The 19134-nt window shown below is 58.3% G+C and overlaps 3 protein-coding genes across 6 annotated transcripts; 1 reads left to right on the forward strand and 2 right to left on the reverse strand.

Annotated features, from left to right (window-relative positions):
• Nucleotides 1-565: 565 nt before the first annotated feature.
• LOC308461641 (uncharacterized protein) lies at nt 566-2578 on the forward strand. Of its 2 annotated transcripts, XM_080978713.1 has the most exons (7): nt 566-801; nt 885-963; nt 1076-1128; nt 1209-1263; nt 1362-1411; nt 1544-1602; nt 1769-2578. In XM_080978713.1, exons 1-7 carry the CDS (start codon nt 716-718, stop codon nt 1840-1842), a joined length of 456 nt encoding a protein of 151 aa, XP_080834839.1. In that variant the 5' UTR covers nt 566-715; the 3' UTR covers nt 1843-2578. The 2 variants fall into 2 exon arrangements, with proteins under 2 accessions (XP_080834839.1, XP_080834840.1); XM_080978714.1 differs by lacking the exons at nt 1209-1263; nt 1362-1411; nt 1544-1602.
• Nucleotides 2579-7474: 4896 nt separating this feature from the next.
• Nucleotides 7475-11511, reverse strand: BACC1 (BPTF associated chromatin complex component 1). 3 transcript variants are annotated; one of them, XM_080976427.1, is made up of 6 exons: nt 11371-11511; nt 10207-10301; nt 8972-9073; nt 8511-8689; nt 8282-8386; nt 7475-8007 (listed from the first exon to the last, which is right to left on the reverse strand). In XM_080976427.1, the coding sequence occupies exons 1-6, from the start codon at nt 11389-11391 to the stop codon at nt 8003-8005; spliced, it is 507 nt and encodes a 168-aa protein (XP_080832553.1). In that variant the 5' UTR covers nt 11392-11511; the 3' UTR covers nt 7475-8002. The 3 variants fall into 3 exon arrangements, with proteins under 3 accessions (XP_080832553.1, XP_080832555.1, XP_080832554.1); XM_080976429.1 differs by having other exon boundaries at nt 7475-8011; nt 11371-11510; XM_080976428.1 differs by lacking the exon at nt 8972-9073 and having other exon boundaries at nt 7475-8011.
• Nucleotides 11512-12650: 1139 nt separating this feature from the next.
• On the reverse strand, nt 12651-16238 carry RNASEK (ribonuclease K). Its single transcript, XM_080977518.1, has 3 exons — nt 16065-16238; nt 14180-14256; nt 12651-13860 (listed from the first exon to the last, which is right to left on the reverse strand). Exons 1-3 carry the CDS (start codon nt 16140-16142, stop codon nt 13719-13721), a joined length of 297 nt encoding a protein of 98 aa, XP_080833644.1. The 5' UTR covers nt 16143-16238; the 3' UTR covers nt 12651-13718.
• Between the last annotated feature and the right edge of the window lie 2896 nt (nt 16239-19134).

The raw sequence follows: 19134 nt of genomic DNA on the forward strand, positions 1-19134 counted from the left end.
TTTTAATTTTTTTTAAGTTGTATGCTGCTGTGCCCTTATATGCACGGGGTGCTGCTGTTTATAATAATACATGCAAACAATAAAAAACATATAAAAAGTTAAAATCAGAAATCAGCTAACCTTTGTGGAGCGACGCCTTGCCTGCCTAGGCTTGTCGGAACAGAAACCTTACCAGCCGGTGTTTGGAAGTGGATACGCTCTCCAGTGGCCGGGAGTTCCACAGGGGTGGGCAGATTTGTGCCCCTTGCCAAATGAGCCAAGGGACTCCGCTGCAAGGCAGGAAGGGCGGCCTTCAGGGGATGCCTCCCGAGGGGGTCTCGCGGGGGGGGGGGGCTCCGCCACACTCTTCTCTTTGCCGAGGGACCTTTCTCCCCCGCGCCAGCAGGGGGCGCCCCAACCCCGCCCTGCCCGCTCCGTGGGGAAGGGGCTCCTTTTCACGTGCAGGTGTGTATGCATGCGCGCGTGTACTCTGGGGGTGGGAAGGAGAACCCCCCCTCCTCCCGGGCACTTCCTTCCCGCGACCACTGGGGGGGAGGGGGCGGAGTCTGCTCGGGGGCGGGGCTCCCCTAGGGGCGGCTCCCCCCCCCCCGCGAGGAAGTATTTGCACTGAAAAGAAAGGGGAGCCGCCAGAAGAGCCCCCCCACTTCGCGGCTGGCCCGCCGCCTCTTCCTCGGGGGGGGGCTGGGATGCGACGCGTCGGGCTGGGGGGCCCCCCATGGAGCGCATGGAAGTGGAGCCCAGCGGGGCGGGGGGGGGCCTGCGGAGGTCCAACAGCGCCCCCCTCCTGCCGGGGTCCTGCGGGTAGGAGAGGGGGGTCCGCGGGGGGGGCAGGGGGGTCCCGGCGCAGCCCGTGACGCAACTCACCCCCCTTTCCTTCCTCGCAGGACCCCCCCGCGGAAGGAGGAGCCGGCCGGGCCCCCCCGGAGCCGCCGCAGCAGCGTCTGCCTGGACAGCGGGCTGGGGGTGAGCGCCCCCCCCCAGCCGCATTGCAAGAGGGGGCTCTGCGTGTGGGCCCCCCCCCAATGAAAGCCCCGCTTGCAAAGGCTCATTGCCCTTTCCCTCTTTCTCTTGCCAGGTTGAGGCCATGAGCGAGACGCTCCCCAGAGTGGGGGGCCCCCCCAGCAGCAGGTGAGGCTTTTCTTTTAGGGGGTGCAAAAGGGGGGGGGCTGGCCCCGCAGCTCCGGCTTCAGCTTGTCCTGCTTTTGCAGGGCGCCCCCCGGCGGCCTCCACGGCAGCAGCCCCGGCCCGGGGACCAGCTACGGGGTGAGTGTGGGGCGCAGAGGAGAGGCGGGGAGGGAGGGGGGGTTCGCAGGGGCAGGGCCCCCCTAATTGTTTCCCCTCTCTCTCTCTCTCTCTCCCAGTTTTCCAGCCCCCCCAGTGCTGTGACCCCCCACTCCTGGCATCTCCAGAGGTGGGTCGGAGGGGGGAGGAGAGGATTGCAGGGGGTTGGGATGGATGACCCTGGGGGTCCCACCTCTGCCACTGCAGGCTTCTCTAGGTGAACTGGCATGACCTTTGCCCCCCCTCTGCTCCCCTCTTCCAGGCGCCCCCCCTCCCCAAGCACAAGGACCCCCCCAAGGCTGGAAACCCTGAAGAGGAAAGGTAGAAGAAGAAAAGAAAAGGGGGAAACATGGAAGAACATGGGCACTGCCGGTGGGAGGGGCCACTCTCATTTGTGGGGGGGTACCTGGGAGGGGGCAGTTACGTACGGGGGGGGGCACAAGACTGATTCTCTACCCCTCACCCACATCTCTGCTTCTCGTTGCAGGAGGACTGGACATCGACTCCCCCCCGAAAAAGCTCTTTGTGGCGGGGGTCCCCCTCACGCCCCCAGCCCCATAGCTGACCCCCCCCCAGGCGGCAGCAAAGGGCGCTCCAGCTCCATTCCTTGTGTTGGGGGGTTCGCCTCAGGCTGTGCTCGGAGCTGGTCTTCGTTGGGGGGGGGATACCCTCCAGCCGGAAATAAGGATGGGGGGGTCAGGAAAGAGGTGCAGCGGATCCTTTAATTTAAAAAAAGGCACCCAAGGATTGGGGGGGGGGGAGAGGCAGAGGTTTCATTTAGTGGCTTAACGCGAGGGTCAATTTGGCAGGAGCCCCCCCATGCTTTAAACTTCCCTCCCAACATCCCCACACAAGGTGGGTGGCGCCCTTGGAGTTTCTCAGGTGGGGAAGCCCAGGAGTGACTTTGTGGGGGGGGGGCATAAGTGATATTCCCTGAGCTCATTGGGACAAGGATGTCCCCCCCCCCAGCAAGAACTGTGTACCAAGATGGACTGAAAGAGGTCTCTTATCACATCCCCCACCCTTCTGCTACCAAATCATGTACTGTATAAACCATGTTTTTCGGGGGGGGGGCATTTGCAGGATTATTTTTCTATTCTATGTATATATATATCATTTGTACATATCTTCTATAAATATATAATATATATTTTTCTGTTAGGGAATCGGGGAGGGGGGTTGCCCTGGGGATCGGGGGGGGGCATTGCTTGAAACAGGGCATCCCCCCCCCTTGCCACTCCTGGTGGATCTGCTGTGCATTTTGCAATTCTGTAATAAAAGGACCTTGAAGCAAGGACCCCACTGGCTCCTTATTGGCTTTGCATTTTTTTGGGTGGGGGAGTTTAAAAATGCCTGCAGGCAAGAAGAATGTGCCCCACAAGGTGGTTTGCTGGGGGGGGGGCGAATTACAGGAAATGAAACCCCAGCGGAAGAGGAGGAAGAGGCCCTGCCAGCTGGGGGGGGGGGATGTCATCTTGCAAAACCAACCGAGGCCTGGAAAGGAATCCCGCTTCCCAACACATACAGCTGCCCCCCTCAAAAAAATAAATAAAATTCCGCTGCTGCCCTAGCAACTGACTAGCTGTCCCCGCCCCCCCGGACAAAAAAATCATATGCGATTGGTGGGCCCAGATCCACAAGCAAAAGAGGGGTGGACTAGATGTCCCTTGGGGTCCCCACGCTACAATTCCATGAAACGCAGGACCCCCAGCTCCCCTCCAGCGAGGACTATTGGGGCTCCCGGCCTTGGAGGAAGCGCTCTGCGCGCGCACAGAAGCCCCCTGCCCGCTGCCCTTTGACCTTTGCTGCCCGCAGGTTGATTGACACTGCCCCTCCCCCGCCCTGGGCCAGGCCTGGCTTCTGCAGAGGTCAAACGGAGGCCGTTGCCCTTTGACCTCTCCTGCTAGGGGCGGCCAAGCAGCTTTGGGGGGGGCGCTCTGAGATGAAGGCGGGGAGGGAGGCTGCTTGCACATGGGGAGGGGGCCTGCGGGAGGGAGGGGGTCAAGGGGTGCCCCCCAGCCCCTGCCTGGGAGGGGGCGCGTGCCCTGTGCCAGGGGAGGCCTGCCTGCCTTGCCAAGGCCCCGTTTTGGGCAGGGGGGGGCTTTGGCGCTGCCCGGTAAAGCCGGCTGGCGTTTTGCATCGGCAGATTCAACAGCCTCGGTGGCAGGAAAGCGAGAGGCACACACAAACACACACACACACAAACACACCGGCCTGGCTTGTGGAGAAAAGCACACTCACACGGGGGGGGGATGGGGGGGCTGCAAGGCCGAAGCCTGGCCCCGTGCCGTGGGGCGCCCTCCGTCCAGGGAGGGGGGGGGAGGCAGCCAGAGTGGCCGTTTGAAAAGCTGAGCCGCTGCCAAGCCAGCCTTGCAAGTTGGCACCGTGTCAAAGTCAGCTGGGGACGTTGAAGCTGGCGGGAGACGGAGCCGCTCAAAAGCTATTTTTTCCCCGGGGAGCGCCTGCCCGGATCCGCCCCAAACTCCGCACGCCGCCAGTGGGGCACCAAGGCTCCCCCCTGAATTTTTTGCAGATTTTTCCAAGCGCCCCAAAGGGGCTTTTTCAAGTGTAGAAACTTGCGTAGGGGGAAAAAGGACCAGGCTTTTCTCGGTTCACCCCTGCTCTTTTTTTCTCTCTCTCCCTCTCTCGTTGCCTCCACAATCGCACGGAAAAGGGCTGGCAGCTCTTGGGGGGGCCTGCTTTGGGAGGGGGCCCCTCTTATTTTCTTTTATTTCCTTTTGCCCCCCACACCCTCCGAATCTGGACTCCCTGGAAAAATCTGAGAGTGGGGCGAGCTGGAAGGGGGTCCCCCGATTCTGGGACCTGAACAAAAAGCGGGGGGCCAGTTTTTCCTCCCTTTTGCAGGAGGGGGGGCCACACGCACACAAACCCCACGCGGATCCAGAGCGGGCAGCGTGCCAGGACTGGGTGGCAAAGGCATCAGGCCCCCTCTTGCTATCTCTCCGTGGGTGTAAAAGTGCTTTTTAAGGGCTTCTGGAAAACTCGCCCCCCCAGCGCCCGGATGGGGGCAATGGGGCAGCAGAGGAGGTAAGTTGGAGGTGCCCAGGGAGGCGGCGTGGGGATCGGGGCCGGCTCAGGACTGTCCTTGCCCCGGGAGGAGCTGGGTGTGTTCCTTTCCACGGCTGCAAGCTGGGCAGAGTGTGGTGCAGGCAGCTCAGAGGCCTGGCAGGCCCCAGGCAGGATCCATAAAATCCAGGAGGGGGGCAACCCCCAGAGGACACCCCGACATTGGCTTCGTAGGCCAAAAAAGGGGGGTGGGGGTCCGATCCTGAAACAGAGAAGGGTGAAACCTCACCTCACCAAAACAGCCCCAAAGCACACCCTGTGTGGTTGGAAAACAGCAAAAAGAGGCTCCCAGGACAACAAAGGCTCGGATCTTGCGGGGGTGAAGCCCCCGGGAACCCCAGAATTAGACCGCAAGACACCCCGCAATTAAAAGAGAGGAGCCGGGGGCCCCCTGCGGACCCCCTCCTTTAAGAAGAAACCCGTCATTTACAGAATACACCACATCCTGCCCTCAAAGGCGTCAGCCTCTTCCTCCCAAAGGAAGGATCGGGCCCCGGACACCTCTTGGGTGTCTCACTGCAAAACAAAGGGGTGGGGTTGTTGTTTTCCAGTGGTGGGGGGGATCACGCCACCCCCCACCCGAGAATCCCGAAATTTAAGGGCACCCACCACAAAAAAAACAGCAGCTGGACACCTCTGAAGCAAAACAGGTTCCTTTTTACTCTCCCTCCTCCACAATAAAAAAATAAATCAAGCCCCCTCCCCAATATTTTGATCCCTCACCCCACAAAATATGTATATAAGCTTTCAGAGCCTCTAACCCTGAAAACCGGGAAATATTGGGAGCCAGGCTTAGGCCCATCAATGATTTGACTGCCATCCGCCCCACTGCCAGTCCCTGTACCCCAAAAACAGCGTTTTGTGGGTGTCCTTTCAACTCATCGCCCACAAATGAGCACCCCCTGCTCCGAAAAAACCACAAAACCCCACACCCCCAGCCCTCCAGGGACACCCCTCTCCAATTCCTCTAATTTCCCCGGTTTTCCTTTTGAGCAAATCACACCCTTTGGCTCTTGAGGAGGAGGCCGGCCAGGCAAAGGCACCAGGCGCCTCAAAACTCCTCTTCGGCCATTTGCAACGTTGGAGAAAATAGGTGGGGAGGGTGGAGAGATGGAAAATGGAGGCGGCAAATTCGCTCCCCCACTTAAAAAAGAGTTTGGGGGTCACTTTTTGAGGGGGTGGGAGAATGAGATACCCCTGCAAAAATTAATAATAATGGAATTAAAGTGAACACTTCATTTCCAGTTAAAATGGAACATGGCGAAACGAGGGGGGGGAGCAGTTAATTACTTATTATTATTATTATTATTATTATTATTATTATTATTATTATTTTATTACTTATACCCCACCCATTTGGACAGGCCTCCCCAGCCACTCTGGGCAGCTCCCAACAGAATATTAAAAAACAATAAATACACCAAACATTAAAAACTTCCCTAAACAGGGCTGCCCAGCATGTTGGGGGGGTGGCGGTAGTTTTACAGGACAAAAATGCTGTTTTATTTATTGGTCTGCAAAAGAGATTTCAGGAATAATGGGGAAGGCAGGGCTTTGTCCCAACTACTCACAGACCCACCGGCTCTCCACAAGGGGGGGGTCCCACGTTCTTAGGCGTCGGCCTGCCCCATCTATCAAATATCTTACCTACCCCCAATAGGGAGGAACGGGCTCTTTTGGGGAGGGCAAATGCCCCCCCCCAGACCCATGGCCTTTTGAGGGTGCAGCCGGATGTGTGCACAACTGCTTGCCCCCCCCACCGCCACCCAGTCCCTTGGCATGAATTGCTTGTGAGCAAATTGTGGTGGGGCGGGGGGGGGGGCTGCCCCTTGAGCAGCCAGGAAGGGGGTGCTGGGCCTTGCCCTCCGCCCGGTCCATTTCCTCCTGCTATGCCACTGCCCTTGGGGGGCTGCAAGGCCTCCTCCTGGGGAGGGGGCACCCAGGCTGCTCCGTGTTCCTCGTGGGGTGGGCGAGCCCACCAGCTACTTCGGGAAGGGGTTTGGGGTGGGGACACACAGGGACGCGTTTCCCGAAATGCAGACCTTGCACAGAACTGCCGAGCCAGGCAGGGTCCCGGGGGGTCAGCTAGTCCAACCCTCCGCAGTGCAAGCACGGGTTCAAGACTGGCCAGGTGGCAGGGGTGCAAATAATAAAATTATTATTCGTTATTATGATGAAGATAAGAGAGCCCCCCTACCAACAAACACACACACTGGTATTTTTATCCCAGTTTCACAAGCTCCTTCCTGACACACCCCCCCCCCAAGATACAGGCTCCCTTCTTCCCACCCCTCTTCTCTCCACCCCCCAGGAGTGGGAAATGGCACAAGTGAAACCGAAGGTGCTGAGGTTGGCAGAACTGAACTTGCAAGGTGAGCGTGTTTTGGGGGGTGGGGGGCAGAACAAGCAATGCTCCAGAGCCCCCAGCACTGACTCCCCCCCCCGCCCCCCCAACAGTTCTGGACCGGATCCCTGCTTCCGCCCAAGCAGCACAACATGGTTTGTTTGGTGGTCTGGGAATCCACAAACCGTCTTGTGGTGTTGACGCGAGCGCAGACAGGACTTCGAGGGGGGAAGAGAGTGGGGGGGCTCTCCAGCCCCCCCACATGATGGAAAGCAGATGCCCCCTCTGGACACACCCCCAGCGGACCGCGCCCCCCCCTCCACATTGAGGCTCGTCCCGCCGTAGCAGCACAGAAATATTGGCACTGCCTTGTCCAGCCAGTATTGCTTGCGCTGCTCCCGTGGGCCTGGCACACACACCGGGGGGGGGGATGAAATGGGGGGGCTGGGGAGATGGGGGGCACGTAAAAAAGAGGCTGGGGAGAGGAAATGGCGAGGGGGGGGAACAGAGACGTCCTGCTCTGCTCACCTTCTCAATACAATACAGTATCTTTATTGTCATTGTCCCATAGAGAACAATGAAATTCTCCCACCAAAGGCCTCTCCCTCCGCACCTGCCAGGCCGCCCCCTCTCAGCCCCTGGGTCCCAAATTGCTGGGGGGGGAGGTCTGTGTGTCATCAGTGCCCCCCCCAATCCCTGGTGCTGCTGTCTCAAGAGGCCTCGGGCGCAAGACGGGATGCTCAAAGAGACAGGAGACCCAGGAGGGAGGCAGGAGGCTTTTATTGCTACCATCATCATCATACAAAAAGACAAAACCGCACTTGGGGGGGGGAGTGGGGTGAAGCTAAGGAGGGGCCCCCCCATTTGCAGAGGAGTCCTGCCCCATGGGGCACAGCGAGGGAGTCAAGGGGGCCTCCGTGGGTCAGCAGGGACTGAGGGCAGCCGCATCCATCATTACAGGGCAGGTGAGGAGTGGAGCATGAGCACGCCCAGGTGGGGAAAGAGGGGGCAGCCCCCCAACTCCTCAACCTCTCCTCTCCCCACTGAGGGGGGGGCAAAGATCCAGGAGGAGGGTGAGGAGTTGAGATAGATGAACTCCCCTTCCCGGAGACAGGAGGACCAGAGGAGGAGGACCAGTCCTTGGCCTGGAGTGGCAGTGCTTGCATGGGGGGCCACGAGATCGGGGGGGGGGAGAGAGCCCCCCCACCGGAGGGCAGGGGCAGGCGGTCCGTCAGCGGGAGAGGAGGGGCAAGTCTGTGCCAGGGGTCATGAGGAGTCCAGAGTCCAGATTCAGGCTGTCTAGAAAGAGAGAGAGAAAGGACCAGGGAGCTGGAGGGAGGGGGGAACGGGGGGGGGGGCACAGTCCAATCCACCCATAATGCCCCTGCCCCACCCAGCAGGGGGAGCCCAGCCCCCTAACCCGGGGACATTTAGCACCCGGCACCTCTCACCCAGCCCACCAACCATACCCCACAAAGCAGGTGTGAGGAGCCAATTCCCCATGGGGGGGGGGAGAAAGAGAGGGCGGGAGGGGCCCCCAGCACCCACTCGGGACCCCCGAGTCTTTACCCTGGTCGAAGTTCAGCTTCTTGGCAGGGGGCGCGTCTCCCAAGCCTTCAATGTCCACCAGGTCGCTGTGGGCGTCAGAGTCGTTCAAAGCGCTGAGGGTCACGTCTGTCGGAAGGGGGGGGGAGACCCTGGTTTAATGTGGGGGTGAGCACGCAGACCCCGGCTCCTGGTACAGAGAGACCCCCCCCAAAAAACAGAGAGAGCAACCCCCCCCCCGGGTGCCACTCACCAGATGCCTTCTGCTTCTTCGCAGGGGGAGCCGAAGGGTCGGGGTGGCCGCCCGCCCCCTGGGTGGAGGGGGGACCTTGTGGCTGCCCCTTGCGGGCCCCCTTCTTGGGGGACTCCGAGGGGAGGGGCAGCCCGCTGTCCTCGTAGACCTTCCGCTTGGCCGCCCCTTTCAGCTGGGCCCTGGGGGTTGGGGGGAGAGGAGAGGTCAGATTCCCTCAACAGGAGCGCGGTGGAGTGGTTAGAGAGCCGGACGCCGCCATTCAAAAGCCTGGGCTTCTGGGCCTGGCCTGCCTCACAGGGCTGCTGTGAGGAGAGCAGGAACAGGACAGGACGCAAAACGGAAATAAAGAAGCTTGGCGCGTCCAGCACCTGTTTCCTACGCTGCCCTGTGGAACGGCCTCTCTGGAGCTGTGCAAGGACCCCCCGCCCGCCCGCCCCCCGCCTGCCCCCCACAGCCCTTACACAGTCCGGTCTTTGATGAGAGCACTGATGCGGTTAAGGTCATCTCCAAAGCGCTGGACGGAAGCCCGGAGCAGGGAGATCTCCGCATCGGTCCATTTGGCCCTGGGGGGGACAGTGGGGAGTGGGGGGTCAGGATCCTCGCACCGCTGCTACCTGCTCCTTCTCCTCCTCCCGCCCCTTCTGCTGCCAGGGATGCCCTTCAAGCAACATTCCCCCACCCCCAAAATGCAAAAAGGGGCATGCAACCCCTTGACGCCCCCGCACAGGGAGAGCCTATGGGTGGGAGGGTTTGGGTGCTGGGTGGGGTCCGCAGTGGGCCCAACGGCGTTTCCATGGCACTTGGGACCTCAGAACTGGTGCTGGGCCATGTAGTGACCTGCATGTTCTTAATACAATATATAAGATATATTTAACACTGTTCTATACGACACACACCTAGATCTATATGGCGACTTGCAATTTATACATATAGTATAGATAGAATCACAGGCCCGTGCACAAGCACGTCAGTTGGGCGCATGGAAAATGGTCTCCCCAGGCTATGTGATGATTTTAGTGCTCGGGGGGGGGCACACCTAGGGGCTGGTGCAAAAACTAGGGCCAGGGCCTTTTCAGCACTGGCCCTGACGTGGTGGAACGCTCTGTCCCAAGAGACTAGGGCCCTGCGGGACTTGCAAGACAGAGCTGTTCCGCCTGGCCTTTGGTTTGGACTCAGTCTGACCCTTAGGTTTCCCTCCCCTTACAGTTTTGATCTAGGGGCTACTTTTAAAATGAGGCTGCATTTTGAATTGCATTTTCACCTGTATTTTAAATTGGTTGTTTTTTTCCCCTATCATGTTTTTACTGTTATTTTACTGGTGTTAGCCGCCCTGAGCCTGGCTCTGGCCGGGGAGGGCGGGGTATAAATAAAATTTATTATTATTATTTATTATTATTATTAAAAACCACTGCTCTCCGCTGTGGCTCGGAGCGGCTAGGAACCCACCAGCTCACCTGCCCCGTATGAGGAGCGTTGTTCACCGGCAGAGCACAAAAGTTGACAAAATGCAGCCTTTTTGAGTTTCCGGTCCATGGTGAGGCCGCATTTCCTTGCCAAGGTGCAAGGGAGCCCAGGGACACCTCTGGGTGCATCCCACCTTGCCCCCACCCCTTGGAAGAGATGGGCAGCCCCCTGACTGAGACCACAGAAGCCTAGGTGGGGGGCGGGTCTCCCTCCCTCCCTCCTTGGGGCTCACCCGGCTGGCGAGGAGTCGGCCACGGGGTGCAACTGCATGGTCAGCTCCCCCAGCTTGGTGAAAGCGGCGCCAGCGGCAGAGAAGATCTCGCCCACCTGTGGAGGGGAGAGAAGTTTGTTGAAGAAGGCAGAGGGGAGAAAGGGGGGGCAGGGGGGTGGGCAACTGCAAAGCCCCCTTGCTAAGAGCCCTCTTGCCCTCCACGAAAGGTGGGGAGGGGGGAGGCATGCAGATCACCCCCCCACACACACAAAAGCCTGCCAGGAGGCGTGCTTCTTTGGGTGCCTCTGAGCATGCACAGAGTATGTTATTTATTTATTCATTCACTTGTTTGTTCATTTACTGAATTTGTATACTGCCCTTCGTCAGTAGATCGCAGGGCGGTTCGCAACATCAAAACACAAAATAAATAGCTTAAGGGAAAACAAAACAATAACCAAGGGCTTTTTTCCGGCCGGACCTCAGCTCAGGCCCCTCTCAGGTGGTGCCACTGGCATGCTAAGAGAACAAGGGAGAAGCTTGCGGTGAGTTCCGGGGCCTCTTTTTCTAGAAAAACTGCAGATAATCCCAAACACTTTCGGAAGGCCAAAGGCCTGCGAGAAAAGAAATGCTTTCTGCCTGGTGCTGAAAGGTATATAAAGGAGGCGGCAGGCAAGTCTTCCGCCAACGGGGAGCCACTGCAGAAAAGGCCCCGTAGAGGGACGCGAAGAAGGGCCTTAGGCGAGGAGGATCTCAGGGGCCGGGTGGGGAGAGAGGCGGCCCTTGAGGGTCCCGGCCTCTTCAAGGCTTTATAGCTCAAAACCAGCACTTTGAATGGGGAGCCCGGGCGGAAGGGCCAGGATGGGGGTCCCGGCTCAGACCCTCTGGCGACCTTAAGTCTGCCCCAGCATGGAGCTGCGTGGGACCCCCAGGGGTCATCCAGCCCCACCCGCTGCAGTGCGGGAAGGTGCGGGCGACGTGGCCCCCGTGGCCTCCCCCTCTCCTTCCTCCCCCCGTCTCCCTTGGGGGCGGCGGAAGAGCGAACCAGCCCCGGCAGGGAGGGAGGCAGCGAGCTCTGCCCTCCTGCTCCCCCTCCTCCCGCCGCGCGGCACTCGGCCCATGCTCAGAGGCACCCTCCCCCCTCCCAGAATCCTTGGCGGCGGCGCTTCCCCCTCCCCTCCGCGGTACCTTGGTGGAGGCGGACGTCATGGCGACCCCGCCGCCGCCGCCGCCGCCTCCGCTGCTCCGGGAAGGCGACCCGGCCGCTCTGCTGCCTCCCCTCGCCGACACTCTATGCTCCCGCCCTCCCCCGTCTCCATGGCGACCGCGCTTCCTCTCCGCCCTTCTAGCCCTCGCGCGCCTCTATGCCGCGGACCTGGCGCTGCCAATGGAGAGCAAGGCCTCGGAGGAAGGGGCGGGACTTCGGCATCGCTCTGGCGGGAAAAATAGGCCCCTCTGGCCCGAGGAGGACCCGAGGCTCTATGGGCGCCCTGCCCGGCCTCTGAAGCACGTGACACCCGCCCCCAGAAAGCAAGGGAACCTTAAGGAAAGCGCTTGCCACGCTCTTGCTCCGCCGCCTGCGGAACTCCCTGCCCCGAGAGATGCCTTCAGGCAGGGAGGGGGGCGCCCAGGCTCCGCCGAACCTCCAGCCCCGAGGGTCTTGCAATGAAGGCGTCTTCTCTGCTGCAGTTTCCTCTTTCTTCCTACTTTCTCTCTTTTTTCTTTTCCCCCTCTATTTTTTTTATATTAGATTGGTTTTTATTGTATCGTACATTGAAAACTTTCAATACAAAATTATGTCTATATACAAATGAGTCTGATGCTCTACTGCTGGAGCGATTCCATATTGTGATAGGAGGGGGAAAGAGCGGCTTCCTTCACTGCACCCCCCCAGGGGCACACGCCTCCATCACCTCCCAGGACAGAAGGATGCCGGCAGCATTTACAGCTGGGCAGCAACAATGGAGAATGGGGACTTTGAGGTGTGTGGTGAGCACAAGCTCTCCCCCCCCATGACTCAGTGGGGCCACAATAGCCATGTTCTGCCTCCACTATCTGGGCAGTGAATGCCTCTGAGTAGAAGTTCCCAGGGAATGTGTGGGGTGAGTTGCTGCTGCACTCAGATGCCCCCCTGTGGGCTTATTGCCTCTGGGGCACCTGGGGGTCCACTGTGGGGACAAGATGCTGGACCAGATGGGCCCCCCTCAGCCTCATCCGGGAGCCAGGATCTTCTGGTGTCCTTATGGAACCTCCAGGTCCAGAGGCAGTCTGTCTTCATTCCTAAGACCTTTGGGCTATTTGGCCACTGTGAGGTCCATAGGTCCCCACTGGCCTGATCCAGCAGCCAGGACCTTCTGGTGTTTTTATAGCATCACAGGCTTCCCTCTCTCCCTGAAAGCCAAGCACAGAGAATGGGGCGGGGCGAGGGGGGGAACCGAGGAAGAGGAACAGAAAAACAAAGCAGCGCACACAGATCAAATGCTGTTTATTGCACAGGTGACCAAATGGAGAGAGAGGAGGACAGCTTTCAACACGTTAGTCCCCTGGGTGCACAACCAGACCCCCCCCCACTGCACCCCCAACTCAGAGCCCCTCCCTCCCAACACCACATCCTGATCGAGGGAGTTGCTCAGGGGACACCCCGTCGTATAGCATACAAGCATTCCACTCTCAAATCCGCAGCTCTGAGCAGCCACCTCCAGGCCAAGTCTGCAAGTCAAGTGTGATGGGGCAACTGAGCTTGCAGCCCCATGCGCCAGCTGGGGGGGGGGGCTGTTGGCAACAGGGGCAGAGACTAGGGCAAGTTGCCTGGCCACGCCTTGCTCCTACAACAAGAAGAGAGTCAATGTCTGCACAACAAACACTGGGGAAGAAACACCCAAGTTCTAGGATCGAGACACAAAAAGGACTGGGACTGGAATGGGCTGACCCTTCAAGCACTGTGCTAACCTCCCCGGTTAAAGAGACAACAGAGACTTGGAAAAGAAGAGGTGGGGGCTGTTTTCACTGTACACATACTGCGGGGGGGGGGCGCCTTGTGCTATTTACACAACAACCCTGGCACAGAGGTCCTGCCAGCCAAAACCAGCCCTTGCTGGTCTTTGATGGCAAGAAGAGGCCATCGCAGGGAGGGCGTTAGCAGGCAGAACTGGGCCAGGTGATGCACTGGGGGGGGCAGGGGGGAAAGAGAAGGTGCAGTAGCCAAGAGCAGCCCTGGATATGTCCCTTTCGTAAACTAGGTGCTCCAGACCAAGTTGGGAAACTGCACTTTACCCGCACAAACACACACGGATATATATATGATTTAAAAGGAAATGTTCCCCCCTCTCTCCCCACCCACCAGCCCCCTTCTCCAGCCGCCAGACCCTGGACTTGGGGCGACCAGAGGATCCGTTGCGTGGAGAACGAGGGCTGAGGAACCCCAAAGCAGGGCCCCAATGTCCAAAGAGGGAATAAATATCAGAGGCAGAAGGAGAGGTTGGGCCGTCCCCACCGGCAGGAGGCTGGAGCCTGGGGGCTGGGCGTGGGGGGCGCCATTAGCGGACCATGTACTCCTTCCGTTTGTTGAGGCGCACTTGGCAGAAGGAGAAGCCCCCCAGGAGGACGTAGAGGCCGGCCGCGATGAAGCAGTTGTAGCTGACTTGCTCATACAGGGCGTAAATCTTGTCTGGACCACCTCTGGGGGGCAGAGAGAGAGGAAGAGGGTGGTCAGGTTCCCAGCTCTCACAGGACACACACACCCAGCCCTGCCCCACAGTTCCTCCAGAATCCCACTTCACAACCCCCTTTCCCTCCTGGAGCAGCAGCTAACCCAAGGCAGTGGCGGGGGGTTGTGTATGTTTGGCACCCACCAGGTGTGGGTAGGTGGGTGGGAGATGGGAACAAGTTCTCCTTCCCTCCTTCCTGGCTGATCCTCCCCCCTTGCCAGCCGCAAGGCTGCTGCCGCTGCTGCCCACCACCCCACACGAAAAGAAGGACCCCACCCTGCCCTACTCACGTGAAGTCATCTTCGTTGGTGGGGACGTCCTCGATGAGGACCGCTGAGTGGACGTTGAAGAAGATGCCCAGCAGCACCTAAAGGAGCAGAGGAGAAACAGGGGTAGTCTCTCCGGAGAGTGGAGGGCAGGGGGAAGCCACAGTGGCCACCCCCCTACAGTAGTTGTAGTACTAGTAATTCTTATTACATACATTCATTCATTTATGCCCCACTCATCTGGCTGGGTTCCCCCAGCCACTCTGGGCAGCTCCCAACAGAATATTAAAAACACGATAAAACATCAAACATTAAAAACTTCCCTAAACAGGGCTGCCTTCAGATGTCTCCTAGAAGTCAGGTAGTTCTTTATTTCCTTGACATCTGATGGGAGGGCGTTCCACAGGGCGGGCGCCACCACCAAGAAGGCCCTCTGCCTGGTTTGCTGTAACCTCGCTTCTCGCAGGGAGGGAACCGCCAGAAGGCCCTTGGAGCTGGACCTCAGCATCCAGGCTGAAGGATGGGGGTGGAGACACTCCTTCAGGTCTACTGGACCGAGGCCATTTGGGGCTTTCAAGGTCAACACCAACACTTCGAATTGTGCTTGGAAATGAACTGGGAGCCAATGCAGGTCTTTCAAGACCGGGGTTATGTGGTCTTGGCAGCCGCTCCCAGTCACCAGTCCAGCTGCCATATTCTGGCTTAGTTGTAGTTTCCGGGTCACCTTCAAAGGTAGCCCCAGGTAGAGCACATTGCAGTAGTCCAAGCGGGAGATAGCTAGAGCATGCACCACTCTGGCCAGACAGTACACAGGCAGGCAGGGAGGGTCTCATCCTGCGTACCAGGTGGAGCTGATAAACAGCTGCCCTGGACACAGAATGGACCTGCGCCTCCATGGACAGCTGTGAGTCCAAAACGACTCCCAGGCTGCGCACCTGGTCTTTCAGGGGCACAGTTGCCCCATTCAGGACGAGGGAGCGCCCCAGACCCACCGTCCCCCAAAGGGGGACAAAGAGCAAGCCACAGAATTGAGAGGAGAAACCAGCCCAGATCTCCTTTTGCAGCAGGCACAATCTAAGCCTGAGGAACCCAGCACCCTCTGCAGTGGGGTGGCAAGCCCCTCCAAAAACAGACCCCAAACTACATGCCAGCTGCTTGCTCGGGTCTCCTTTGCCACCTGCCACCCCCCAAAAAAGATCGCCCAGTTCTTCCAACTGCACATGAAGGAAACCCTGATCTCCCAGAAGGAGAGATAGGAGTCCCACCCCTAAAAAGCCACTCAGGTGTCCCCCCTGAAGGTATTCCTGCCCTCTGGCCAGTTACCTGCTGCTCTCTGCACATGCTCCGTAACCCCACCTCCTCCTCTGCTGTTTACCCAACATGCCTCTATTTAGACAGGCCTGGTTTTTCCCCGGGCTGTGTGCGTGTTGGGGGGGGGGAGGATTCGCCCTGGTGGCCCCCCTCGCCCAGTGACTGACACCCGCCTGAGCCACAGTCACCCTTTCCAAGCCTCTCATGGGGAAGCTGGAGGAGGAAGTGGAGGGGAAGGACTGTCAGAGGCCAAGGCGCCAGCAAATCAGTTCAATTACTAAATTCGTGGGAGGGGGCACCTCTCCCCATCACTCCCCCCCCATTCTGCCCTTGCTTCCAAAGATTTGCCCCCCATGCCCCCAAAATCCATCTTCCCTTCACTGCACCCTCCCCGCAAAAAAGGGTCCTTGCAGTTCCGGTTGCTGCTCCTGCTGCACGTCTGAATCAGCCGCTCCGGGTGCAGCAGCCCCGGATCAAGGGGCGGGGGCCAAACTCGGATGGGTTAATGGGGGGAGGGAGAAGACGACCAAGGGCTGTCAGGCCCCCCCCCGCCCCGACACGCATCTGGGCGTTCGCACACACACGCTTCGCTCCTCACCAGCATGATGACTCCCCAGGCGCTGAGCACGATCCCGCAGGCGGCCATCTTCGGCCCGCAGCAGAGGAGGGAGACCATGGCTCCCGTGAAAAGCCCGGCGGAGGGACGGAGAACGAGCGAGGAACCCCTTCTTCGAGCTGCTGCCTGGCCGAGCCGACGCAGCAGACTGAGCGCGCCCCCCCCCCACGCCCTTGGCGGGTCAGCTGCCGGGCGCCACCAATCGCGCCAGAGGAGGAGGGGTTTGCTGACGTCCCCCCCTCCCGCTGAGCGGAGCAGTGGAAGAGGCCGGGGGCGGGGCCGGCGCTCGGCGCAGGCGCAGGCCTCCTTGGGCTGGGCTTGGCGCGTCCCATTGCAAGAGGGGGGGGGGTTCTGGGCGCAGCCAAGAATGGGAGGACCCTTTCGAGCAAGCAAAAGCTTTCTATAATGAAATAAAAATAGAAGCAGCTCTTTTGGAGGGAGGGAGGCAGGTTGCCTGCCTGAGCTGCTTGGAGGCTGCAGGTTCCTGCATTGAGGGGGCTGGGCTAGATGACCCTTGGGAACCCCTTCCAATTCTACAATTCTGTCTAGGGAGAGAATGGGAGAGGGCGCATTTGGGGGGTGAAGTCAAACCCTTGGAGAGTCGCAGCGCCTGCTGTGGCTGCAGAGACCGATGCAGGAGAGACATGTTTTGTTGCAGCCGGGGCAGAAGAAGGCGTACAGTTGTGCCACTGCAGGTGCACCAGGGCGTTTCTTCAATCTGCACTCCTCCCCGCAGTCCCAGTGGTGAACTTGCTGGGAATGTGGGCTTGGGAAAGCACACCATTGAGACTCTGTCCTGCCATGTAAGACCCAAATCCTCCTGACGCAGCACATATTGAGGTGTGTTGAGACGTCACTCCTGCAGGTATAAGTTGCCCACAACTCACTTCCATAAATGCTCAGCATGCAAGCCTCGTAGACCTTCCTCTTGGTGTTGGACTTTAGCATCACGTTCTCCCGTACCTTTTTGGAGAGGTGAGTCGTAGCTGTGGCTGCCTTGCCAATGCGCTTGTCCAGCTCAGCACTGCTGGTTATGGTGGAACCAGTGTGTGGTCACCAATGCTGATGGCGATGTCCTGATCAGAGATGTTGGTCTTCTTCAAGCCAAACTCCCTGCAGGTTTGGGCAAGAAGGTTGAGGAGTCGCTGTAGGCAGGCTTCCTCTGTGGAGTACAATTCCACAATTCTATTATTGTTTCTCTGTTTGCGGGTGTGGCTGTGTGTTGTGCTACAGCACATGATCCGAGGAAGAGGAGCTACTGCCAAGAGGAAGCCAGGCTGAAGGAGGAAGTGAGCTGCCAGAGGAGTTGGTAGCCAGCAGCAGTCCTACTTGGCTGACTGCAGCCTCTGGGAGCTTGTGACCAGGAGCTTATGACCAGAGGAGTTTGAGGGAGAAGAATGTTCAAAACTATATCTGCAGCCAAGTGCAAGCTGGGTGCCTCAATGGAAGAGGAGGCACAGGAACTTGAGGCCTTCCTATCCACATTTCGAGCTACCTGGCAAGATAGCTACCTGGCAAGTGGACTGTGCTGGAACAGCACCACAGGTGGGCTGCCTCTAGGGAGGAGTAAGATCGCCTATTGCAAATGGACGAACCCCTGGAGAAATCTGACACACAGAAGTAGAACTGTCAGGAGCCATGCTCCGTCACTGAAGCTGCAAAATCGATTCCATGCTTTCACCTCAGACACTGATTCTGGGCCAGAGAAGCTAGGACAGCAGCTGCCAACCTCGGAACACACCCAGGGGGCTGTGAAAAAGACAGCATACAGAATGATTCCTGCCACTCCCCAGAGGAGGAAGAGACATGTGGTGGTGATAGGTGACTCCCTACGAGGGGGACAGAGGCCACAGGGTGCAGAGGTAACAGGATGTCCTGGGAGGTCTTCCAGGAGCAAAAAATCACAAAGTGACAGAGAAATTGCCAAGTCTTATAAAGGCCACGGACCACAACCCCTTCCTTCTGAAACCTGGCGGGATGAGACTCATGACTGGGATGTATCACCTGGGGGGGGGGCATAACCTGTTCAAAAGGAATAGACCAAATGGGGAGGGAGGAGTAGGGGCATTATACGTAAAGGATGTGTATGCTTGTGAAGAGATCTGTGACATGGAGCATGGAAGGCAGACTGACAGTATCTGGGTAGAAACTAGGAGAGGGAAACAACAGTGGCCTTACTGTGGGTGTATTCTTATCCACTGGCCCAAAGGTGGGTTCATGGGAGTGGTTTGGTGCAGTATGCTAAAGGAGGATGTCAGAAACACCAGAGTGTTCAGTTCTAGTGCTTTATTGTAAGAAAGGGTAAGCTTACAGTAAATCAGCCTGCTAGATCTCGCTGCCATTACAGACGCAAAACGGACACCACATCAGCGAGAGGTCGCCATAACTTGTCTGCTCTCAATCAAGTGTTTATGCACACTTTAAGCACTAAGCAGCATAGGTCAGTCTGCCCAGAACCTCCTGTCACACCTGGCTGGTGAGGCCACAGGTGGCAGCTGTCCAAATGATTTCCCCTCTCCGGGCTGAGAGCCCAGCACCCCAAGGCCTACGAATAAAGACAGCATCAAAGCAAGCCAATTAGCATATATACAAGCAAGAAAACAAACAAATGAGCTCATTCTCACAATTAACAAATATTTTTAGGGTTATCTTGACTACCAAGATGGTGCTTGCAGGCCCTTCCGGGACATTTCACTTTGGTTCAACACAGGGATCTCCAAGCCAGACTGAAGACTTGGGTAATGCCTTCCTAGAGCAGACTACCAGAGATTCAAACAGGAGAGAGTCATGGGTGACTTTGACTACCACCATATCTGTTGGGACTCCCAACTCTGCTAAGAATGTACAGTCCAAAAATTCCCCAGTTGCTCGCTGGCCATTTCTCAGAAGGGGGAAGAAGCAACAAGGAGACCATCTATCTTGGACCTGGTCCACACCAACTGATTGATAAAGTGGAAGTGCCAGGAAACTTGGGAGGAAGTGATCGTGTCCTTCTGGGTTTCACAATATAGAGGCAAGGGAAAGTTGAGTGTAGTCAGACATGCACTCTGGA

This window comes from Podarcis pityusensis (assembly GCF_964106645.2).
Source record: "Podarcis pityusensis genome assembly, chromosome: 13".
In the NCBI taxonomy this organism is placed as follows: domain Eukaryota; kingdom Metazoa; phylum Chordata; class Lepidosauria; order Squamata; family Lacertidae; genus Podarcis; species Podarcis pityusensis.